Consider the following 26,779-nt stretch of genomic DNA (forward strand, 5'->3'; position numbering starts at 1 on the left):
AAAAAAAAAAAAAAAAAAGCAGTGCCAAACTATACTCCAAAATCACCAGGCATCATCAATCTTTTCATTTTTTTAATTTTTAAAAAGATTTTATTTATTTATTTGTTTGTTTGTTTATTAAAGATTTTATTTATTTATTTGACAGACAGAGATCACAAGTAGGCAGAGAAGGAAGCAGATTCCCCGCCGAGCAGAGAGCCCGACGTGGGGCTCGATCCCAGGACCCTGGGATCATGACCCGAGCCGAAGGCAGAGAGAGGCTTTAACCCACTGAGACACCCAGGCGCCCCAAGATTTTATTTATTTATGTCAGAGAGAAAGAGAGAGAGAGAGCATACAAGCAGGGCGAGTTACAGAGTTCCGGAAAGTTGAGAAGCATGCTCCCCACTGAGCAGAGAGCCTGACGTGGGGCTCAATTCCAGGACCCTGAGATCATGACTTGAGCCACAGGCAGATGCTTAACTGACTGAGCCACCTAGGAACCCCCAAGCTTTTTATTTTTATAAACCAGACAGTTGTTTCAAAGTAGTGTCCTGTTGTTGTTGTTTTTTAAAGATTTTATTTATTTATCTGACAGACAGAGACCACAGGTAGGCAGAGAGGCAGGCAAAGAGAGAGGAAGGGAAGCAGGCTCCCTGTTGAGCAGAGTGCCCAACGTGGGGCTCGATCCCAGGACTCCGGGATCATGACCCGAGCCGAAGGCAGAGGCTTTAACCCACTGAGCCACCCAGTGCCCCTCCTATTGCTTTAATTTGCATTTCTTCAGCAATAAGTGAGACTAAGAATCTTTACAAACTTCTACTGGTTGCTTTTTCTATTTTTTTTCTTCCTATAAATGGCATGCTATTTTGCCAATTTTTATATTAGATTGTAACTGTCATTCCTTCTTACTGATTTTAACGTATTTTTGCATATTTAGGAAACTTACCCTTGAAATGTGTGTTACAAATATACTTTTTTGCCAGGTTGTGCCTATTAATTTTATAAAACAATTATTTCTGCCATGTGTAATTTAAATTACATAAAGTAAAATTTATTCATATCTTTATATTTTCTAGCTCGTGTTCATTGCTTAGAAACTACTTCCTCATATTCAAGATAATAAATATATTGACCTTGTGTATTCTCTTTTTACAGTTCACTGATAATCTAGAGTTTATGTGGAGGCCACAAAAAACGGTAGGAAATCCAGTTTTGCTTCCTTTTTCTTTTTCCCCTCATAGAGTCAGACAGTTTTCCAAGACCACTTATTAAGTAATTCATCTATTCCATAATATCAAATGTCATCACTATTATCATCATATCCTCACCACTGTCATACAATAATCATCATCAGCTACTAAATTCTCATTTCTACACAGGCCTAAGTGTTCACGCTCTCTTCTAATACTTTGTCGGTCCCTGCACAGGTACATATTATTACCATGTTCCATTACATTTTTAAAAACCTGGTAGGGCTCCCTTCATTCTTTCTTTTTCCCTCTACAACTGTCCTTGCTATGCTCCTCCTTTTCTTTTTCTTTTTCTTTTTTTTTTTTTTTTTTTTTAAGAAAGAGAGCATGTGCACAAGCAGTGGGGAGGGCCAGAGAGAGACAGAGTCTTAAGCAGACTCCACACTAAGCACAGAGCCTGATGTGGGTGGGGCTCAATCTCACAACCCTGAGATCACGACATGAGCCGAAATCAAGGGTCAGATGCTTAACCAACTGAGCCACCCAGGCACTGCTCGTATTTATTTTCTAGAAGAAACACAACTTCAACTGTGAGTATATTATACTTGAGATCTCATTTAATTTATACATTGATTTAAAAAAGAACTCACAACTTTACAATTTTGAGTCTTACCAGTTCTCAGCTGTGCAAAGAAGCTGTAGGAGTAGTAATAAATAAAATGACAGCTAACAGGTACTGGATACTATACGCCATCCATACTGGATGAGCTTATTTTAATAATTACAACCACCTTATGTAGCATTATTAACTTCATTTCATAGATGAGAAAATTAAATCTCAAAGAAGTAAGCAATTTCTCCAAGGCTACAAACAATAAGCAAAGTAGCTGATATTTTGATCAATTTGCAATTTAAACTAAGTACATCCTTTGAATTGGAATACAGTAATTAAAAAACAAAGTATATTTTTTATTTACTCAACTGTCCTATTCATTGAATTTTTAGTTTTCTTCTTTTAGACCATGAGAATTAATTGTTTAATTTCTAAGTAAACTTCGTAACTATTTTAAATGGGACTATTTCTTCTACTACATTTCTAACTTGAAAACTATTTTACATTAACTCTGAACATGTCTACCTTACAGAATTCTCTTAATGTCCCCAGTAATTTTTTCAGTAGCTCCTATAAGTTTTCTAAATATACAACTGTATCACAGACAAATATTTATAACTTCAATGTGTTTGTTCCAATATTTATATCTCTCAATGTCTAAATGAATCAATTTTGCATGCTTTAATAATGGTATGTTACTCTTTTGATGTGCTACTAGAATCCATTTGTAGTATTTACTTTATGACCATTGCCTAAGTGAGATCAGTCTTAGGGTTTTCTCTGTATTTTAGTTCAGCATTAAAATGATCTTATCCTTTAAGATTAAAAGAATTTAACCACAAAACTATCTGGATTTGGTGCTTTTTTGATACTCAATTTCTTCTTCCACACTTAGTGTCTGTTTAGATTCTCTCTCCCCTGGATTTATTTTTAACGGTACTGAGTAATTATCTTACTTGCATACAAACTACAATAGTTTTGTATCACTAAAAAGGAAAAATATGAACAAATATATACAGCCAGGATGAGTTAAATGTATAAAACTTGGAACAAATTACTAATATATAGGTTTCAATTTAAGCCATGGGTTTTGGGGAAAAAAAGAGTTTTCTAAGTAGTGAAGTACTGCTAAGATGTTGATACCCATGCAGCTGTAAGTGAAAAAGAAATGAAACCAATACTGTTGACTATTTTTAAAAAATACCTACTTCTTGCTACAAGGTACAGAATGGTTTTCAATTAAGTAGTATATATGTAGCTATTAAGTATTTATAAAATGTATCTTAAAAAAAAAAACAAAAAAATTATGTGCAATGCTCTTAAATGTTACTACTCTAGTGACCTAATGTCAAAAGTAGGCTATATATCGAAGTAGAAAGTGACATTCCTCTCATTTGTTTGTAAGAAACATTAAACATTTAATGAGCACTTACTATGAGCTAGGCACTGTGTCAGAGACATAGAAATAGTGAAGACATGGTCCCTTGGCTCAAAAAACTTATTCCCCTAGCCTCTAGTTCCAACATGACACACTTAAATTCATAGTTATATAGTAAAACTTCAAGAAATACAAACAGCCCCACTAGAACTTTGTACTTCACAAACCAGCAAACATAAAGCAGTTGAAAATGAAATATACAAACACACTTGACTACTAACACAAATATATATAATGTTTAAATTGCTATTATTTTCTACATTAATTTTAAAACCTGACATTTCAAATTGGTTATCATTTCCCCTTCAGTAAGGCTCCAAGTACAGACAGAAGTCTAGAAAGGCTCTGAAACCACAGTGTTGAAAAGAGGATAAGAAAAAGGCAAAAGAAACTTACTTTCTACAGTGTTTAACAGAACCTCAATATAAGAAAGAGGGTATTAAAATTTAAGAAAAGAATGAAATATCATGGCGAAATCCATGAGCTCACATTTAAACATGATATATATCAAAAGGATGCTTGGCCTTAATATTTGAATGTTAATGAATAACCAACAGAAAGTTAATATTCACATTACTGTTCTTTGAAAAATCTTTATCTATAAACACTACAGAGACACAACAATAAGAAAGCTGGAAGTACTCTGATTTGGTACAAACCTACCTGTGCACATGATTCTTCAGGTGTTTTGGCACTAACTGAATAAAGTGCTGGGAGATCTAGTCTGTGCACAGAGAACTTTTCTAGAGTGTGCAAAAGTGCTGGAGCAAGGTGAGAAGTTTGACCTGAGCCCCGTTCTCCAGACAGCAATAATCTTGGCCTGTAAGAGGTTGGCTGATGATATGGTGACCTGCAATACATGTAAGACATGATAATTATTCCAAAACCATACACTCTGACAATCAGTATGAAATATTAGGCAAAATATTTACACTAAAAATGTAACTCCAAATTAACAGAACTTTCTCTTATCCTTATTTAAGTACAGTGAATCATTTTTCATTAATTATACTTCTAAAAATTTTTCTCTGACCTTTGTAATAACCAAGATGTAAAAGTATAAAAATTCATTCTAAAACTATGTAAAAATACCTGGGTATTCATCCTATCATATGCATTAACATGGAAAATGCTTCAGACACTAAGCATTAGTGACACTATTAATTATTAAGGTCAATGTAAGAATTCCACTTCAACAAAGAAGTTGGTATATCTGAATATCATCCAAGATGTAAGACTTTTTTTTTAAAAAGTTAAAATGCTAAATTTTATGTATATTTTACCACAATTTTTAAGATAGAAAAAAAATGTGGGACTTTCTCCGTGGCAGGAAAATTTGGTTTTTCAGCCAATAAAAACTAAACGCCCATACCTGAATACATAATACCTAAAGATCTACAACAGAGAAAGCAAATTTAGGGAAATATATTAAACTAAATTCAACTTGTGTTCTCAAGATTCTACAGCACCATTAAAATGATAAATGAAACAAGTTCATCTACTATCACTATAGATAATGCAGGAAAATTTAAGTAATGCAATAAGAATAAAGCAAATAAAAATGGAATAGAAATAAATAAGGATAACACTGTTACTTATAAAGGATATGATTATGCACTAAAATAATGCAACTAAAAGAATCAACTAGTAACTGTCAGAACCTACCAGAAGTAACAATTCAGAAGACAAAAATAGAAAAATCAAAACAGATCCTAATACCATCAATAACTAATTTAAGGAAGGAAAGGAGGTCCTATTTACAAATGCAAAAATAAAATAAAACAAACAAAATTAAATATTCTTAGCAAAACTGTAAAAGTACATATACATAATGAGCCTGAATATCAAGATGTCAATTCTTCCTAACCCATTTAGTGTTAACTATAGTTTATAGTATTTTATTTCATACATTTAAAATATTCGTATTAAGGCCAACAGACACATGAAAAGATGCTCAAAATCACTCATTATCAGAGAAATACAAATCAAAACCACAATGAGATACCACCTCACACCTGTCAGAATGGCTGAAATTAACAACACAGAAAACAACAGATGTTGGCAAGGATGTGGAGAAAGGGGAACCCTCTTACACTGTTGGTGGGAATACAAACTGGTGCAACCACTCTGGAGAACAGTATGGAGGTTCTTTAAAAAAAAAAAAGAACTATCCTGAGATCTAGCAATTCCACTATTGGGTATTTACCCACAGGATACAAAAATACAGATTTGAAGGGACATATGCACCCATTATGTTTAGAACAGCCTTATCAACAGTAGCCAAAATATGGAAAGAGCCCAAATGCCAATAAATAGATAAAGACGTGGTATCTATACACAATGGAATACTACTCAGCCATCAAAAATAATGAAATATTGCCATTTGCAATGACATGGATGGAGCTAGCGTGTATTATACTAAGCGAAGTCAGTCACAGAAAGACAAATATCATATGGTTTCATTTATAAGTGGAATTTAAGAAACAAAACAGATGAGCAAACTGGAAAGGGGAAAAAGGCAGAGGGAAGCTAACCATAAGAGACTTAACTATAGAGAACAAATTGAAGATTGATGGAGCAAAGTGGGTGGGGGGTGGGCTAGATGAGTGATGGGTATTAGGGAGGGAGGGTTGTATTGAGCACTGGGTTTTATATGTAAGTGATGATCACTAAGTTCTACTCCTGAAACCAATATTACACTAAATGCAAACTAACTAGAATTTAAAAATGAGAAAAAAATTAAAATAGTCACATCGAAATCTAAGAAAAAAAAAACTTGAGGAAGACAGAAAGATTTAAAACTTATAATATCTTCTGAAAGAATAATCAAGTAAGAACATCAAGAAAATTTTGATTAAGTGTGCTAGCTCCAATTTCAGAACATTTAAACATGTTTTAGTAATAAGTACTTCATAGAGCTTTAATTTTCTCAGCAATTCTATGAAATACATAGCTTCCTCTTACTAAACAGATGAGGAAACCAAGACTCAAAGAAGTCAGGTATGAGACTATACAAATGAGTGGTGAAAGACTTCAAATTTTCATTCAGGTCCATATACTTGCTAAGCTGAACCACTGTGATAGGATGTACTCTACTTTATATTGAAATATATTACAATGGAATAATAGGATATAATGTAGACTATACCAAATAAAACAAACACAGATCAGAACATAACAGGCACTCTAGGAACCAAGTCACTATAGTTCAAAGAATTTCATATAAGATAATAAGCATAAAAAATAAATGGAATAGAGATGAATTATATTGTTTTTAAAAAGGGAAGATTCAGATCCTCATTTCACAGAAAATTAATTCAAAAAAACAAGAGATTCATATACTTGTAACTCATAAAAAATCTACAAACTTCTGTAACTCAAAAATTACAATCTGAACCAAATGGCAAAAAACTAAATCAGACAAAGAATCTGCCACTAAAAAGAATAGTTCTTAATGTCTAAAGAACTTATGCTTATAGTGTTTTAACAGAAAACAGCTTCCTGGACAAAGGACATAAACAGATAATTCAAAAAGAAAATAGTAATAATACATTATATGTTAATTTAAAAATTTCAAAAAGAAAATAGTAATGTAACAAAATGTTCATTCATTTAATAACTGGAGAATGCTTCCTCAGCCCTGGATACCTAACACCACCAGTTATCACAGAGCTCATACTTTAATAGTATTGAGTGGTAAAAGGAAATAAACAACTAATAAAATCCAGTGTGGTTAACAAGCAGCACTGTATAAGTACAGAATGCTATGAGAGACCTCAATTAGAGACAAAGGGGTTTCCTGGAAAGTGTTACCAAAGCACGAACTCAACAGGCTACCGGTAGAAAGGACAAATTTTATTGAAGAAATAAAAACAGGATATACAAAGGATCAAAGGCGGCCCCTGGCCCTTTGGAGTAATAGTTCATACATTTAGCTTCTTTTAAGGTTTTAGGGCAATGTATGGGTAAAGATTCTAGGGTTAGGGAGGAGAAGAGGGAAGGAGAATCAGACGATGAAGAGCTAAGAAGGGCTTTGTAAACCATGTTAAAAGTCTGGAATGCGCCAATCAGAGAAAGACAATTATCATATGATCTCCCTGATGAGGAAGCTGAGAGGCAACATGGGGGGCTTGGGGAGTAAAAAAGGAATAAATGAAACAAGATGGGATCGGGAGGGAGACAAACCATAAGAGACTCTTAACAAAACAACTGAGAGTTGCTGGGAGGAGGTGGGTAGGGAGAGGGAGGTTGGATTATGGACACTGGGGAAGGTACGTGCTATGGTGAGGGCTGTGAAGTGTAAACCTGGTGATTCACAGACCTGTACCCCGGGGCTAATAATACATTATATATTAATTAAAATTTTTAAAAATTTTTTTAAAAGTTTGGAATGTGCACTGAAATTAATGAGAAAACATTAGCTTAAGTAGGGGAAGTGATATGATCATACACATGTTTTCAGAAGATAACTCTAGATCACTATGTCAGTAGAGGAAAAGGTTTAAAAGAAGACAAAACAGGAGGAAAGATGATCGGTTAGGAGTCTGCAGTAATAAACCAGGTATGAGATGTTAATGATAATCTAGATAAGAGCAGTGTCAGAGGAAATGAGAAGGAACGGATTAGATACAGAGCAAAGAGAGGAAGGAGTTGAGGATGATGTCCAATTCTAGTCCTAACACTTGCACGGATGGTAGCTCACCAGACTCACAGGAGGAGACGGGAAGACACAGTGCAGTACTTTCTGAAAGATGTGTGGCACACTAAGGGCAACAGGCAGCGAGAGACAGTCTAAAGCTCAAGACCAATGTTGGCTTAAGAAAGATTTGGTGGGGCACCTGGGTGGCACAGCTGGTTTGGCTTTCCGACTCTTAATTTCTGCTTGGGTCATGATCTTGGGGTCATGGGACTGAGCCCTGTGCCAGGCTCCATGTTCAGCACAGTCTTAGGACTCTCACTCTGCCCCTCCCCCCACTCAAATAAATAAATAAATCTTGGAAGAAAGGGAGGAAGATTTGGTAGTTACAGGTCAGAGGAGAGACTTGGTAGTTATTAATAGAGATGAAAAAATTATGAAAATAATGAAATCATCTGTCATCTGTTAGACTGATAAGAATTCATTTTAATACCATTAGCAAGCAGATGTTGGGAAAATTGGTTTTCTCATGACTAGTGGCAATGGAAAAAGCAAAATTTTCCAAAATTAAATTTGGCAATTATGTCACATACATGCTAAAATACATATCCAAGGATATTCTGCAACTCGTCCCACTCCCAAGGACTCCCTTACCTCTTAAGCATTCTCTACATTTTTTTCATAGTGTGTATCTTCTAATACTTTATCTGTCTATTACACTTGTTTTATTATCTATCTCCATCTAAAACAAAAGCTGAATGAGGTCAGGGGTCTTTGTCCATTTTGTTCACGGACATATTCAAGTACCTAGGACAACATATGGCACATGATGGGCACTTTGACAAAATATCTGAATGAGTAAATATGAAAGAACAAATGAATGATTCAAACAAGCAAGAAGATATTATTTTCATCTATCTGGTTGGCAAAGATTTAAAAAGGCAGTGTTCAGAACTGACACGGGTATAGGAAAAATAACACTCTCATATATCAGTGCTGAAAATGTAAATTGGTACAACTGTTCTAGAAATCAATTTAAAAACCTGTATCAAGTTTTAAATATATATACCCTTTGACATAGCAATCACTGTTTTTAAAATTTACCCTAAGCTATGAATCAGATAATGATGTTAAAAATGTATACTGAGAAAGATGCCTATCCAGATCCACATATCTATCATAGAAGAAGAAAAATTGGAAATTTCAATCTTTATTAATAAGGTTATAAAAATTATGGAACATCCAAAAATAAAATACTATGTAGCTATTTTAAAAGAATGACATTAAACATATACTGGCATAAAATAACATTCCCAATATAGTAGATAAAAAAGCAAGTTACATTAGCCTTACAGGAAGATTTTAATTTACATAAAATAATATGTGGGTCTGTCTATACGCATAGAGAGAATATGGAAGTGTGGTCACCAAAACTTTAACAAAAATTACCTTCAGGTGCTTGGGCTTTAATTTTTACTTTCTTCTTTATGCTCTTCTTTATTACTTGAATTTTCTATAGAGTATATCATCTTTCTAATCAGAAAAAACAAAGCTATATTCATTTAGAAAACCTCAGAAAGCTCTGTTTCTAATCCCCTTATGGTAATAAACAGTAAGAAAGAAAACTTATTTTCCATCATAAGGGTTTTCTATCAGATTGGTAGACTTTAAATATCTTGATTTCTATTTCACCTTAAATCTAAATAAAGGTTTCAACACTGTTTTAGGAAACTATTCCCTATTAGAAACCCACCAACAATGCCCAAGCTAGTGTTACCAGAGATCAGTATTAAAGTCATGCTTTCTACCTATCTAGCTAGCACTTTTACTGTATTAATACACACATACTAACACTTGTTCAAACACAAAGCCAAACCAAACCAACAACAACAACAACAAAAACCCACATATAGCCTTTATTAAAGGCCTCTATTCTAAAGTATATGCTTTTTGGAAAGCATGAAAATCCTACTGTCCAACCTACCCCCCAAAAAAATACAATTCCTGATCTACCTATTAAGCTCAGTAATCAATTTGGAAATCCCATAGATAGCTTAAAAAAAAAAATTGGATCCTAGGAAACAAACAGTACAGAGCCTAACTCTGCTACCTTCCAGCACCTTAACCATGGGCAATTTACTTATTTTTCATTGCGTTTTGGTTTCCTTGTCTATAAAACGATGATACCACAAATGCTGTATGATTGATGAGAGTCCTATATAAAGCTTCAAGCTTTATATACTTGCCTCATGTCTAGTTTATATTGAGCATCAGATGCTAACTCTTATTCCTTCATATTCTGAAGGAGAGCAAATCCTCCTTGACTTCCCAATGAAAGCTTCTAGTTCTGCTATCAAGCATTTCAGCCATTTAACAATGTTTGTCACCCTCAATAAAAAGAACTTCTCCAGAGTAAGAACTACTTTACTCACGCTTATGTTTTCAGTACCTAATACAGTACCAGGCATAAACACATAAAAATTGGGAGAATGGGTCAGTAAATAAAGAAATAAATGAATGGGGGTGCCTGAGTAGCTCAGTCATTAAGCGTCTGCCTTTGGCTCAGGTCATGATCCCAGGGTCCTGGGATGGAGCTCGTATCAGGCTCCCTGCTCAGGCTCCCTGCTCGGGACTGCCTCTCCCTCTCCCACTCCTGCTGCTTTTGTTCTCTCTCTCTCTCTCTCTCTGTCAAATAAATAAAATCTTAAAAAAAAAGAAAAGAAATAAAATGAATGGAACTTATAAAAACATCTAAAACGAAAAAAGCTTACTTCTAGGATATAGCTGTCTCCCTATTAAATAAAAATCACATCATGAACTAGAAATTTTACATAAAAGAAGCTAAAATTAAACCAATTCCTTCAAAGAGTTTAATCCAAACAAAACCATACCATGATATACATTAAATGAGAGAACGTTCTTAATAAAAAATCGGCCTCAAAACTGCACATAAAGTTTTCTAAATCAAAGATATTTCTTTATCACTTTACTGACAACAGAGTTAACTCATAAAAATTGAACAAGTCCTTTGATGGGAGTTTCTTAGCCCCTATTATGTATTTCAAATCCAATTAACTAAACAAATCACACACATGCACATAAGGTAGTCAGGTAAGAATCAGAAAAAAAATGATTATTTGGTTTTCCCTAAGCCAGCAATAAAATAGATTCATGAAATTACCAAAAAAAACCTAAGAAAATGTTCCTGAGGACATAAAAGAAAAGATCTGGAATAGAAGGAAAAGTTTCTAAGAGAAGAATCTTGCTGTTAAAGAACAAAAGAAAAAAGGATAAATGAAAGTAACTTAATCTCATTTTAAAAAATAAAAAATACGACTTATCAGAGCAAATAATCAAATTAACATTTCACCAAAATCTACATGGGAGAAACTTCAAGCTGAAGACTTAAGTTTGTTCAAAACATCTCGAAAAAGAATTTAAAAGTACATACAATCAATCCAGACTTTTCTAATAAAAGTGCTATTAGACCTACCTGACAGAGCATTCTGGTCCTATAACTATCATGCTAACTATGTAAATGCGAGTGATGAAGCTGCTAGTAGTTGAAAACTATTTGGTCTCTCAAGTTAAAATTACATTAGCACTAAAGCTGTTTCCCCAATAAAGTGCCTGACAAAAGCTGCTTTAATATAAATAAAAGTGAATGTAAACAGAAAAACCATAACATCAGGAAGAAGTAAACTAATGAGGTTTTGGAGAATCAAAAAGTTTTCTGTTAATCTGTTTACTAAGAAACTTCTAATTCAGAATCCTTTTAGTACTCTTAGAATCCCTGAACTATCATCTGACACTTGTTATAATTTAAAATATTCCAGATCATGATAAACATCTCATTTTTGACCATTTTAGTTCAAAATAAAAGGCATTAAAATTGTGGACATAAGCTGACTTTCTAAACAACAACCCTTCCTTCTACCTTGGTTTAAAAAAAAAGAAGAGGGGCACCTGGGTGGCTCAGTCAGTCAAGCATCTGCCCTCACCATGCTGGAATCCAGCTCCAGGGGGGAGTCTGCTTCTCCCTCTCCCTATGCCCTTCCATCCCCTACCACATGTGCTCTCTCTCAAATAAATAAAATCTTTCAAATTAAATAAATAAATCTCCTTTTTAAAAAATCAGTTTATAAAAAAAAAATCTTTAGTTTACCAATAAACCCATTTATTACCACACAAAGAAGCATACACAGTAAAACTTTCCCAGAATTGTGTCCAAACAGCAGAAAAAAGTCCTCAAAATTACAACCTTGAGTAAAAATACACCATAATTCTAAATATAAAACAGTAAAAATCACTCTAAATTTTTAAAAAATTGTTATGATACTTACATTGTAAAATGAAGGTAGGGTTTATGTACAGCAGCAGCTGATGACTGTTTCTTTGGTGATCCTGAGTGACAACTGGTCTCAAAAATTGATAAAGCATTCTCATCTTCACTATCATCTAAAATCAGAGTTTCTATATCTGTTCAAAAAAAAAAAATCACAACAATTATGAGGCTTATGAAGTCCTTTAATATTAGTGCCCCACCAAAGCTAAGGAAAGTTGGTTTAAAAATCAGTGATATTAATATGTTACCTATCAAATAATACAGATCAACCAAGCAAACAGACAAACTGCAGGGTTTTTAATAATTTGTAAATGAGGGGGTGCCTGGGTGGCTCAGCGGGTTAAAGCCTCTGCCTTTGGCTCAGGTCATGATCCCAGGGTCCTGGGATTGAGCCCGACATCGTCTCTGCTCAGCAGGGAGCCTGCTTCCTCTGCTCTCTCTCTGCCTGCCTCTCTGCCTACTTGTGATCTCTGTCTGTCAAATAAATAAATAAAATCTTTTTTTAAAAAAAATAAATAAATAATTTGTAAATGGAATTAATGGAATTCTTTTACCTTTACACACTGCCTAGTGCTAAGAGATGCGATTCAGTAGACTTCATTGACTAACCATAAGAAGTCTGGAAAAGAAATGACACTCTCCTAAAACACTCACATATTTATTAAAAATTTCTAAGTCAGGGCGCCTGGGTGGCTCAGTGGGTTAAAGCCGTTGCCTTCAGCTCGGGTCATGATCCCACAGTTCTGGGATGGAGCCCCCCATCGGGCTCTCTGCTCAGCGGGGAGCCTGCTTCCCTTCCTCTCTCTCTGCCTGCCTCTCTGCCTACCTGTGATCTCTGTCCGTCAAATAAATAAATAAAATCTTTAAAAAAAAAATTTATAGGTCAACTTGACCAAGTAGTTGCTTAGCTGCTAGGGTGCTAGGGTTTTGGCCAGCTCTTTAGAAAAACAACAAGGAACAAGGTGACTTATTTTCTAACATGGCATACACAAACACACACATCTGTACGTCTAGGTTAGAGAGTCAGGAATTCTATGGAAGCAAAACCAATCCTAAAAATGCACTTATTCAAGTAACATTAGTCTCTATCTGAGCCTGCCACCTGTTACAGTTCAGTGGACAAACTGGAACCATTATCTCTATTGAAGGTGCAATACTTAAAAATGTACCTGGGCTACAACCTCAAGTACTAATAACTGTGCTTCACACATACCCAACAAAAGTGTCAATTCACTCAATAAAAACTAATGCCACATGTGTAGGAGAAATGAGAGAATCAACAGTGACAGAAATCATACTCTTCTCCTAAAAAAAAAAAAAATTAAAATAAAGAAAAAGAAAAAAAATGAGGAATAATTTCTACAAAGAGGTACTGAACTGTGCTGGCAGATAGAGATTTCAGATACTTGGGCAAGTTCTTGTAGGCGACCCTGAAAGTACCGGAAAAGACAGGGAGCAACTGAGATTAGGGGTAGTCAGAAGTGGGCAGGAGATGGCAGATAGAGATTTCAATGGATTTTATAAGCTAAATATTTTTTAAGGTTTTATTTATTTATTTGTCAGAGAGAGAGAGCACAAGCAGGCAGAGTGGCAGGCAGAGGGAGAAGCAGGCTCCCTGATGAGCAAGGAGCCCAATGCGGGAATCTATCCCAGGACCCTGGGATCATGACCTGAGCCGAAAGCAGACACTTAACCAACTGAGCCACCGATGTGTCCCCAACTGAATACCTTTTGAGTGATAATTTCATATACCAGTCTATGAAGGATGGTAAGACCAAAACAAACCAGAATAATATATCTAAATAACTAAAAAATAATTATTAATAATCAAATAATCATAATTTGTTTTCTCTACTGGTATATGAAGAAAAAACTGGAACTAAAGCATACTCTATACTTACTTTAAAAATTTATAAGAAAACAGATAATAATGCCATAAAAAATTCTCAAATGAAAAGAAAGGAACTATATCATATGTCTATAAACAGAGAAAAAGAAGATGTGGTGTATATATACAATGGAATGCTACTCAGCCATCAAATAAAATGGGATCCTGCTATTTGCAATGACATGGACAGAACTAGACAGTATTATGCTAAGTGAAGTAAGTCAATCAGAGAAAGATAATTATATGATCTCACTCATACGTGGAATTTAATAAACAAAACAGAGGATCATAGGCAAAGGGAGGGAAAAATGAAACAAGACAAAATCAGAGAGGGAGACAAACAATAGGAGACTCTTAATCATAAGAAACAAACTGAGGGTGGCTGGAGGGGGATGACAGGGGGATGGGATAACTGGGTGATAGGCAGTAAGAAGGGCACATGATATAATGAGCACTGGGTATTATACAAGACTGATGAATCACTGAACTCTGCCTCTGAAACTAATAATACACTATATGTTAATGAACTGAATTTAAATTTTAAAATATCATAAATAAAAAGATGAACTATCATAATCTCTCAAATGGGAAGACACGATTTTTATTATTTTCTAACGGTGACATTAGTTTTTTTTAAAAATTTGGGGAAATGGGACGCCTGGGTGGCTCAGTTGGTTAAGCAGCTGCCTTCGGCTCAGGTCATAATCCCAGCGTCCTGGGATCGAGTCCCACATCGGGCTACTTGCTCCGCAGGGAGCCTGCTTCTCCCTCTGACTCTGCCTTCCACTCTGTCTGCCTGTGCTCGCTCTCACTCTCTCTCTCTCTTACAAATAAATAAATAAAATCTTTAAAAAAAAAAAAAAAATTTGGGGAAAAGAGTGGCTCTTTTGGGTGGCTCAGTGGGTTAAAGCCTCTGCCTTCGGCTCAGGTCATGATCCCGGGGTCCTAGGACTGAGCCCCACATGGGGCTCTCTGTTCAGCAGGGAGCCTGCTTCCTCCTCTCTCTCTCTGCCTGCCTCTCTGCCTACTTGTGATCTGTCAAATAAATAAATAAATAAATAAAATCTTTAAAAAAATTTCTTGGGGAAAAGATCCATATCCTCAGTTATGAAAATCAGAGATAAGAAATGTATGATTCATGGCAGAGTACCTGGCACACTCATAATAAAATATTTATTCCCCACCTTACTTAACAAACTTAGGAGATCAAGTAATCCATGTGATATTTCAATGAGAATCTATCCCTGAAAAATATAGTTTCCATAAAAGTATTTATAAAGACAGCAAAATGCATTGACTATAGATGATTTTTACTACACATAATATTTTTAATGTTAGTATAATTAACTGAACAATTTTCTGGTGCAGACTACATGCCAAATAAGGTATTAGGAACTGGAAAAATTAAGATAATTAAAACTCATTACTTTCTCTTCAAAGTTCAGACTCTAGTATATAAACCTAAAGTTTCCCTGTAAATGGCTGGTTTCTTTTTTCTTAAGATTTTATTTATTTATTTGAGAGATAGAGAGAACAAGAGACAGAGAGTATGAGTGGAAAGAGGGTGAGAGCAAGAAGCAGACTCCCTGCTGAGCAGGGAGCCCCACACAGGACTCATTCTGGGACTCCAGGACCATGACGTGAGCTGAAGGCAGTCGCTTTAACAGAGCCACCCAAGTACTTGCAATGGATGACTTTTTAAAGGCAGTATTGTATTTTTAACTCAGGTCCAATCTTGAAGCTAGAATTCAAGACCTTACACCACCTTATACAACCAGGTTCTAATTTACTCCCTTACTAAGGATTTACACTTCACGAATATAGCACACTGCAGAGTGCCCTGACAGTACCAACAAAACAGATTTCTTGAGTTGAAACCAGAGGGGCATTATAAGCAACAGAGAGACATTATGAGCAACAAGCGAAGGCTATAATCAGATACCCACGTCTGAGTAAGTCCTAAAACTTACTGAATGACCTCAAATAAGGGAATACTTCCTAAGTCTTCTAGTCTCCTTCTTTTCATTATAAAAGTACCTGCCCCACTGGACTATTATGAGGATTAGTAAGTGACAATTTATTTAAGGGCTTTATAATAAAATAAATGTAAGCCATCATATTATAGTCACCTTTTCTAAAGATAGTAACACTTCTACATTACTGAGAATGTCCTAAGAGGTAACAAACAGAACTAACATTCATTCTTCCTTTTGACAAACATTCACTAGGCAACTACCACACCTAGGCAATATACTAGGCCTAGACTATAACCTAGTGAGTGAAATAGATATATTTTCTATATTCATGGCAAATATAAAAGAATAACACATAACCTTATAAGGAAACTCGGAATTTATTTATGCCCGTACTTGTTTCATTTTAACAATACGAAAAATTACTTTTTGGTACCTTCTTTCTTGTCACTCTGGCTAATTTCAGCATGAGGAAACACTTTTTGCAAGACTGCTAGGATGTTGTTGAAGCTTCTTTCCAGCAGCGGTTTTATGATGGGGGATAGTGCATGTCCCGAAGACATGACAGCACGCTGAGAAGCAGGCACAATATTCTGCATTGCATGGTAAAAATCTTGGGCATTGAGCACTATGGAGGAAACATCTAGCTGCAGTTTATGACTGCTAGCATAGATCTGGGGGTAACGTCTCCGCAGGGCAATCAGGGCAGCTTCAGTGCACAGGGCCTTGATATCAGCTCCACAATAGCCTAATGCACAAAAAGAAAAGAGTAACAAAGTTAAGTTCATTCTCCCAGTACCAAATATAGTTTACAAATATACACATCTTTACCTAAGTAGTTATTAATCTTAAATCAATAATTATGTGTAATTTTATCAGCAAAAACTGACCATTTAAGTCACCTAGTAAAATTTACTTAGTAAGACTAAAAATGTTTCAAATATTTTAATTAACAACACATGAACTAGTGATACCAAAACAAACCATGTATTCTGTGCCAAAATCACTGATTATAATGTACAACTTTCTTCGGGAAAGGTTTTTAAAGAGTAAGTTTCATCTCAATCCTTCATCACTATTCCCAATAATTAGTTTAGTCCTTCTAACAATATACTTACCTATAAACTTTTCTTTTTTAAAAAAATTAATTAATTTATTTATTTGACAGAGAGAAATCACAAGTAGGCAGCGAGGCAGGCAGAGAGAGAGAGGAGGAAGCAGGCTCCCTGCCAAGCAGAGAGCCCAATGTGGAACTTGATCCTAGGACGCTGAGATCATGACCTGAGCCAAAGGTAGAGGCTTAACCCACTGAACTACCCAGGTGCCCACCTATAAACTTTTCTAATATTACTAATTACCAAACACATATGGGAATAGTACACTGTAGAACATATGCAGAAAGGTCAAGAACAGAGCTATTCTCCTACTAACTCTGGGCGCAAACCACAGCGAGTTTCTATTTGATTACCCCAAAAATTATAGTTTAAAGTCGTCACCATCTCTAATAATTTCAAAGGTACTAAAGGGACTAAGAATCCATTAATATCCCACATTAATTTCCTTTTAATATATACGTTTAGCTTAAAATAACTGATAATCTAGTTCTACAGGCTATACCAACACAGGGCATTAGCCGTTAACCACACTTAACTGATAATGTAGTTAACAGATCAAGCCCCTGCTTTTAAGTCATTTCACTCATTTAAGCAACAAATACATACAAAAACACACAAACTGTTAGGTCTCAACCACAAAAAGGAAGAAAACCTCAAACCAGTCATGTTTTTTATGTCAGCATTTAAACTTGCATTTGGCCACCTTTATCACACACACCTTTATCGTACCAAACATGCCAGCAGGGGGAACCACTCAAACTAGTTTAAAACTTGAGACCCTAAGTTCTTCAAAGAGTGGCATCAAGTTTATTTATCTTTTTATACTATGCAATGACCTTGTGGAACATTTAAATAATAAAATAAAAATGGTGATTAGAAAAACTGAGCAGAAAATAGCACCAGACTAAATGACAGGTGTTAGGGTCTGTAATCAAAGGAACTAGACACAGAAAAAACTGTTAGGTAACACACAGGTGGCCAATTGAATTTCAATTCAATTCAATTGAAATTCAATTTCAATTTCAATTGCATTTCAATTGGCCACCTGTGTGTTACCTAGCAGTTTTTTCTGTGTGTGGCAGACCTAGCATGACTGGGCAGTTTTCTCTGTGTATTGCAATCTCATTGGCCACCTGTGTATAGCCCAGCTAAACTACCTCTATAAAAGTTAGTCTGTGAGGCTGGGAGGGGTCGCCTCTTTGCAAGAGACGGCCCTGACCAGTCAGTTTGATTCTCGATGCCTGGCGCAAAATAAAGCTTTGCTTGACCTTCGCTTTGTATCAGTCTCGCTCCTTTGATTACAGACCCTGACAACAGGAAAAAAACATTAAGGCACAAAACTGTATAAACCACTGGAGGGGGGGGTTGTGAGAAGGGGGGTGGGGTTATGGACATTGGGGAGGGTATGTACTATGGTGAGTGCTGTGAAGTGTGTAAACCTGGCGATTCACATAACCTGTACCCCGGGGGTTAAAAATATATTATATGTTTATATGAAAAAAAAAACTGTATAAATCAAACTGTAAGTGACTCACACACCTACAATGAACTGTATCTCTATTATTAGTAGGGCACATGATCTTGCTGATCAAGTCCTACAGAAACAGAAAAATCCTCCCTACTCTGCTCCCTTTTTCCCACAGCAAGTACCACTTCTATCATTTACCTATCATGTTTACTGTCTGCCTTCCCCAACTAGAATGTGAGCTTTGTGAGGGTATGGGTATTGATCAGTTTTGTTCACTAACGTATCTCATATACTGAAAATAATGCCTAGCCTGGCATTCAGTAGATATCCAATAAATATTTCATGAATGAAAGGAGAAAACAGTAACTCCAAGGTGATAGTTTGGGATTGCGTAACTGTGAGGTTACCATATACTACCACAAAAAGTGGGAGAATTATATTTACTGGGCTTTTTTTTTTTCTTTTAATAAGAAATCTAAATTCTGGGGTGCCTGGGTGGCTCAGTGGGTTAAGCCGCTGCCTTCGGCTCAGGTCATGATATCAGGGTCCTGGGATCGAGTCCCGCATCGGGCTCTCTGCTCAGCAGGGAGCCTGCTTCCCTCCTCTCTCTCTCTCTGCCTGCCTCTCTGCCTACTTGTGATCTCTCTCTGTCAAATAAGTAAATAAATAATCTTTAAAAAAAAAAAAATGTTTCTTTAAAAAAAAAGGAAATCTAAATTTTTTTATTATTAAGCCAACTTACTATGAATAAAAATTTCAATGAAAATTACGGAAAAACACAAAAATATTCCATTCTTAAAGAAATATTTATTCAGAGTTAAGGGAAAAACTTAGTATAACCTGTGAAAATCTAATTCAGAAAATTATAAGCAGATGAAGCACTAACACTATCCCAAGACAGCAATCACCCAAATAATTCTCAGAATAACCAAATTAACCATTAGTCTCTCATTTTTTATTCTATTTCTCAATGAATCAACATGAAAAAAGGTATCTTTTCCTATGCTGAACATAACCTAGGTATAGTAGTTCAATAAAATAACTATAAAATACCAGCTTAGTCATAAATAGTTAATGAAATAATTCATTTCAGAGGAAGTAAAAAACAATCTACCATCTTCAAACAATATGAACCACCATTCTTTTTTCTTCTTTGAAAGCATATACAACACAGTTGGCAAACATACCATATGATCCTATTTCTAAGAGCAAGAAGCCTAAATTTTTTAGAAAGCTCAGAAACAAAGAACAGAAAAAAAAGCCACTAAAAGATATTTTATGTAACAAACGATACCCATAACATTTATGTTTGACATGTCAGCAACATACATAATAGCAATGTACTATTCATTTTTGCTTACTCTACTAAAGATCATTTAAAAGGGCAACAATAGGTCCCATTTAAGGAAATAAATCATTTGGATTATCATAATCAACAGACTAGAAAATAGAGGATTTATCTTCATTACAGTTGCCTGTGAATAAGAATTACTGGTTTATATCGGTAGTTTTTAATCTTGACCACTGATCTGAATAAACGATGAAACTGAAACAGAAACAGATTCCTAACAAACGTAGTGAATCAGAATCTCTGGTAATTTAATATTATAAATGTGTATTTTTAAGATTTTATTTATTTATTTGACAGACAGATCACAAGTAGGCAGAGAGGCAGGCAGAGAGAGAGGAGGAAGCAGGCTCCCCATTGAGCAGAGAGCCCAATGCAGGGCTCGATCCCAGGACCCTGAGATAATGACCAGAGCCGAAGGCAGAGGCTTAACCCACTGAGCCACCCAGGCGGCCCATGAAGTCTACTGTTTAAATAAAACATCAAACATAATGAAGGCCCACAAGATAGATGCCTCGTTGATACATTTCCACTGTTTCGGCCCTCTTAGTGAAAATAAATAGAGAAATATGATTAGATTTGAGGTCCTCATAACCTTAAGCGCCTACTATTTGTGAATGTGATCTAGACACTGAAATTATGTGAGGACTACTTTCAAAAATCACCCCTATTAAGCATCCAAACCTCTCCACGTACTTGGGAATTTATTTCAAGTTAAAGTTACCAAATCCATAACCTTTACATGAAGAGGTCAGCTGTCTTTGCAGTTTTTTATCAAGACAACATATTCTTTTTGTTAGGCATAAATTTCACTGAACTGAACCCATACATGTTAAAACGTGTTTGGAATACAGAAAGTGGTAAGTTCATAATGAATTTAAAGTGTATGACTATTTCATTCCTGTTTGAAGACCCGCATTTGACTTTTTGTCTTAATGTACAACTGGCTTCTTATGTCACTCTCCAGGAAGAAAATGGTGTAGATATAAGCAGATCCTAAAACATCACCACCACCACCCTCAAAGGGCAAGAGAAATTTTTTAGTCCTGTAAGAAATTATGTCTTTAAAATGCTTAAACTTAAGAAACTGACTAAAAGCTAAAATAAATCACTGGGAATAATGAGAAGTTGTGGCCTTTGGAAATGAATAAAGGAAACTAAGATTCTTATATTTAGGATAGAGAATTAGAGTGTAACATTTCAGATGGTAGACAGGATAACAGCAAGTAATTTTAATATACCTATTGTTTAGGGGATTTCCAAAGCTATCTGAAGACTTATGCTTATTTCAGTTAAGGATCACTCTGGGACTGAGTCACAGAAAAATCTACAAAAATTTCCCAGTCTCATCAGTACTCTAAATAGTATCATAAAAAGTAGGAAATAAAAGGGGTCAAATTTCAAAAAGGGAAAAGACTGGATTTTGTACCAAATACCACCCTCTCCCATAAAGCAGCACAAGGCTTTGCAAAAGTCAAGCCAAATTTACATGAAATGGGTTTGGCGCATGCTCTCTTATACCAGGCAAAGCTTAAACTGGAGTAGTGCTGGAGAGATTTACGTTTTCTCCTCACCAGAAGATGTCGAGGTCTTTGTGGTTCAAAAGCTGAGGGATGCTGCTTCGGAGATGGAGGTCCCTGTGGATGAAGAGGATAATTCGGATGTAGCTAACTGAATGGACTAATGTTCTATTTAAGTTTTAATATCTGATGGTGGATCCCAATGATTTTTTTAACTAAGTTGTTCTTTCTGGTTTTGGTAAGTTTGAAGTTTTCCCAAGCAGACTGCTGATTGTTAGTGAACTTAGTTTGGGGATTTTTCATAATGCTTAAAAAGTTCATGGAGAAAAATTTTTTAATTTTTATTTGTGAGAGAATAAGAGGAAAACAGACAAAAGACAGAAAAAGAATGAAGGAGGAATACCAGTGTGGATACTCAGTTGTTTAATAGTGTAATCATTTTTATTTCAGACCTAATTAGAGCCAAAAACCTGAATTCCAAAACCCTTGAATTCCATCTCCTATATATGATCATGTATGCACATCTCTCTCAATACATCCTTTTAGGACAGTAGTTTTCATTCATGCTGTAAGGAGGATCTTCTACTCTGTGAATAATTTAACATTAAATTTGAAAGTTTTATATTTTGGGAAATACTAGTAAATGCCAATAAATATTTTCTTTTGAGGACTCTTCTCACTCAACTTCTTTCTAGACCACAGGCATGAAGACAAGATAATCTGCAAAGTAAAAGACTACAGTCCTGCCCTCAACATGGACCTTTATTTCTCAAGGTTAAGCTTCTTTTTCTTAGTAGAATTTCTGAGAGGGAACAACTCCCAAAAAAACGCACAGCCGTAATATTATGGAAATCCAGCACTCAATGAAAGGCATATTATTACTAGCTTTGTTAATAATCAAACACCTAATGGCAGCTAAAATTGTACCTCAGAAGGTTAATTTCAAGTGAAATGTTCAAAATAATTCTAGAGCCAGCCATCTACTGCACAGACATAACTATACTCATTCACATTCCAAACATAAGGGCAGGCTGAGCAGAACAAACAATAACAATCAAAGAATTCAAATAATAGCACTCACCAACACATTTTTCAGCCAGTTCACCTAAAAAAGCATCTGACAATTTTGGGTTCCAATCCCTGGTATGGATTTGTAAAATGTGTTTTCTTGCCTAAGAAAAAAAGTATAATATCAACAACCTGTGAAATGTATTAGCTGGAACACATTTATGTACTCACCATACCCCATAAAAACAATTATTTATTTATTTTTAAAGATTTTATTTATTTATTTGACAGACAAAGATCACAGGTAGGCAGAGAGGTAGGCAGAGAGAGAGCAGGGGAAGCAGGCTCCCTGCTTGGCAGGGAGCCTGATGCGGGGCTCGATCCCAGGACCCTGAGATCATGACCTCAGCTGAAGGCAGAGGCTTTAACCACTGAGCCACCCAGATGCCCTGAAAAACAACTATTTTAAAAGAAATTTAAATACCATGGAATCTACATCAACTCTGATTCCCACAATAACAATGGAATAGGGGCGCCTGGGTGGCTCAGTGGGTTAAGCCGCTGCCTTCGGCTCAGGTCATGATCTTAGAGTCCTGGAATCGAGTCCCGCATCGGGCTCTCTGCTCAGCGGAGAGCCTGCTTCCCTCTCTCTCTCTCTGCCTGCCTCTCCATCTACTTGTGATTTCTCTCTGTCAAATAAATAAATAAATAAATCTTTAAAAAAAAAAATATCAAGAGAATAAATAGAATGTAAGAGAGATCGTGTCTCTGTTTCACAAACTAATATTCTGAGTGGTGAACGAACTGACTAATGGAACATATGACTAAGTGACTGATATTCACTGATCTAGGACTACATTCAAAACTAAGTTTCACTGTTCTACCACATCAGATCATTTTTACCCAAATACATATGAACAAGGAACTTTAATGTATTATAACATGGATAACCCTTTTTTAAAATAATAATTAACATAGAATGTTATAAAAGTTTGAGATAGATAACATAATGATTCAACAATTCCATACATTACTCAGTGCTTTTTTTTTTTTTAAAGCAGGCTCTACACCCAGCATGGGCTTGAACTCATGACCCTAAGGTCAAAAGTTACATGCTCTACTGACTGAGCCAGTAAGGCACGCCAATTAGTGCTAACTTTTAAACAAACTACAGGTTTAGATTTCATAAAACTCTTGGTTCTATCATATGCATAAATTATTATGACTGACAAGCTAAACAAGTAATTTAAAACTTGGAAAAAGTTTTAAGTAGAAAAGTTTTCAATGAAATAAAGAAATATAATGTTTGGCATTTAATAAATAACAAGGTGATATTTCAGTAAATATTAATTTAATTCATTTAAAAAATCAAATATCTGAGCAATTCTACCTTGATTTTTTTGTTTTCAAAAGAACATTCTCTACCTTACATCGAACTGTATAGTACAATCAAAATTTTAAGATCGTGGTTTCAAATTAAATGAAATTTCTTCTTCTTTCACAGTCAAAAAGCAACTGAAGTAGTAAGAATCCATAATCAACTGATAGTATATCATGAAGAGTCATATCAGACTTTTATTTTCACTTTTGCCTTCTTTCAAGGAAAAACACTCTGTAAAACTTAAATGCACTCATACCCTCAACAATGCTACTTAAGGGGCACCTGGGTGGCTCAGTGGGTTAAGCCTCTGCCTTTGGCTCAGGTCATAACCTCAAGGTCCTGGGATGAAGCCCCACATCGGGATCTCTGCTCAGTGGGGAGCCTGTTTCTCCCTCTCTCTCTGTCTACCTCTCTGCCTACTTGTGATCTCTCTCTCTCTCTAATAAATAAATAAAATCTTTAAAAAACAAAACAAAACAATGCTACTTGAGCTTTTAAGACTAGGAAAAACAAGGGAGCCTGGGTGGCTCAGTTCAGCAGCCAGCTCTTGATTTTGGTTCAAGTCATCTCCAGGTCCCAGGATCAAGGCTTACATGAAGCACCACACTCAAGAGGGAGTCTGCCTGAGGACTCTCTCTCTCTCTCCTTCTTCCTCTTGCCCCTACCCCCATTCGTGTGCATGTGCTGGCACTCTCTTTCTAACATAAAAAAAAAATCCTTAAAAAAAAAAAAAGAATATGAAAAAGCAAATTATAACCAACATGATAGTCTTATTAGCTTGATGAGGAATTTGGGGTCCAGGAACAAAACAAAAAGAACTTCAAAGTCATCAAGATAAACCATGCTCAGAAAGTTGATAAAATTTGGTAACAATAGCTACGGTTCTAATTCCAAGTTCTAAGTTAAGTGTTCAGCTACCAAATATAAACCAACGATGTGACACTTATTTTTTTCCGACTTGAAGTACCTGCCTGAATAGATACTAAAAAATTATAAAATCAAGGTTAAAAAAAATCATCCAAGACTTTATATTCTCTAGAATATGACATTAAGAATCTACTTGACCTTATCAGCAGCATAGGCATCAATTTTAGAAGACCCTTTCAGAACTAGAAACACACCAAATAAATTCAGGCTGGAAGATGTCTCAAAAAAGATCTATTCTTATACTGTCTTTTCACAAAATAAGTAAAGGTTTAGAGGAATGAAATTAATTACTTAATGTAAAAAGTTATTGTCAGATCTCTAATACATTTAGTGCCTTGATCTTTCTCTATATAATCAATCGGAGTTTCCTTTATTGTAAAAACAAGAAATAGAGGGCGCCTGGGTGGCTGAGTGGGTTAAAGCCTCTGTCTATGGCTCAGGTCATGATCCCAGGCTCCTGGGATCGAGCCCCACATCGGGCTCTCTGCTTGGCGGGGAGCCTGCTTCCCCCTCCTCTCTGCCTGCCTCTCTGCCTACTTGTGATCTCTGTCTGTCAAATAAATAAATAAAATCTTAAAAAAAAAAAAAAGGAAATAGAAAAAGAAATTACTTAAATCAGAAATGATTCGTGATGCACTTTATATGACATACAGAACAGTAAGTTACATTGTTTCCCCTAATAGAAAGTAGCTTCCTCTATTATTAAGAGTCAGAGGCAAATTCAAGCTGCTCACTTCTCAGGACTCATATATACACACATAATACTTATAATAATAATTATAAGTGTTGGTGATAATAAAAAAGCATTACCACCTGAAGAAGGTATGTGCTATTTTATGCTAATAAAGAATTAACAAAATTACTACAATTTGGAGGAATCAAGGCTTGCTTGCTTTTATTTATTTATTTATTTTACTTATTTGGTCAAACAGCGAGAGTCATGATATTCCATTGCCCAAACTGCAGAACTAACATGACACTGTGACTGGTATCACTTTAAAGTCCCAAGCAGATCCTTCTCACTGCCTTTAATCCTTCCCTAGATCATTCGTTAGGTCTATCTCCTAACAGACTAGTTCAGTTTCTCCGTCTTCACATTCAGCTTCTCATTGGGACCTGCTTCCTAATTCACAGAGAAAACTGAAGGAAAGTTCCAGAGACATTCCACACTAAATTTGTCTACCTGTAGGCATTTGTACCCATAATATTCTGTCTTCTCCCTAGTATCACAAACTATCCAATTCCTATCTAAAGTCATTCTCACCACTCATGTAGTAAATACTATGGCCCCTCTTGCTTATTAAGGACATAATGTGATAATTCTTCTTTCTCAATTTCATCACCAGAATTTCCTTCTCTATTGGCTAATTATCCCAGCTTAAAAATAACACACTCCCTCTTGCCTCCAATTCCCTCAACACCTATTGCTTCCTTTTGTAACAAAACTTTGAAAAACTTAACTTTCGTTCTGTCTCCAATTCCTCTTCTCCTGCTCTCTCTTAAGCTAACCATACTCCAGTTAAACGTCTTTGCACCCAACACTAAGTCAATTTACTCCCATTTAGGTTCACTGATAACCTACATAATACTAAAAACAATGGCCAATTTTCTCATCTGACTTAATTTAGCAACATACGACAAAGTTAGTCACACTGTCTTCACTGATACACTTTCATCACTTGGCATCCAGAATTCACTCTCCTACTTTTCCTTTTACCTTATGAACCATTCCTTAGGACAGAGGATTTGATAATCTCATTTAATCTTACAATCTCATGACTTTACATATTATCTAAGAAAAAAAAAAAAAAAGAACAGTCTAAGCCTGTTCCACAGACACAGACCAAGAAAAATGACCTCAGGTTTAAGTCTCAAAGTAGTTTCCTTGAAATGTAGGAAGTTAAAATTCACATGGAAAACTATGTCAAGATCCATGCTGTACAATGT

At 35.5% G+C, this 26,779-nt stretch overlaps 1 protein-coding gene across 2 annotated transcripts in view; it reads right to left on the reverse strand.

Moving 5' to 3' along the window:
• ATAD2B (ATPase family AAA domain containing 2B) overlaps window positions 1-26,779 on the reverse strand; it is a 150,123-nt gene that overhangs the window by 53,542 nt on the left and 69,802 nt on the right. For both annotated transcript variants that reach the window (XM_059405214.1, XM_059405213.1), the window contains exons 15-18: window positions 22,598-22,688; window positions 16,502-16,813; window positions 12,203-12,338; window positions 3,887-4,073 (exon numbers count right to left, since the gene is read on the reverse strand). In XM_059405214.1, the coding sequence (XP_059261197.1) occupies window positions 3,887-4,073; window positions 12,203-12,338; window positions 16,502-16,813; window positions 22,598-22,688 (726 nt within the window). The remainder of the gene's footprint in view (window positions 1-3,886; window positions 4,074-12,202; window positions 12,339-16,501; window positions 16,814-22,597; window positions 22,689-26,779) is intronic.

The sequence above is a fragment of the Mustela nigripes genome, chromosome 7, assembly GCF_022355385.1.
Source record: "Mustela nigripes isolate SB6536 chromosome 7, MUSNIG.SB6536, whole genome shotgun sequence".
Lineage (NCBI taxonomy): Eukaryota > Metazoa > Chordata > Mammalia > Carnivora > Mustelidae > Mustela > Mustela nigripes.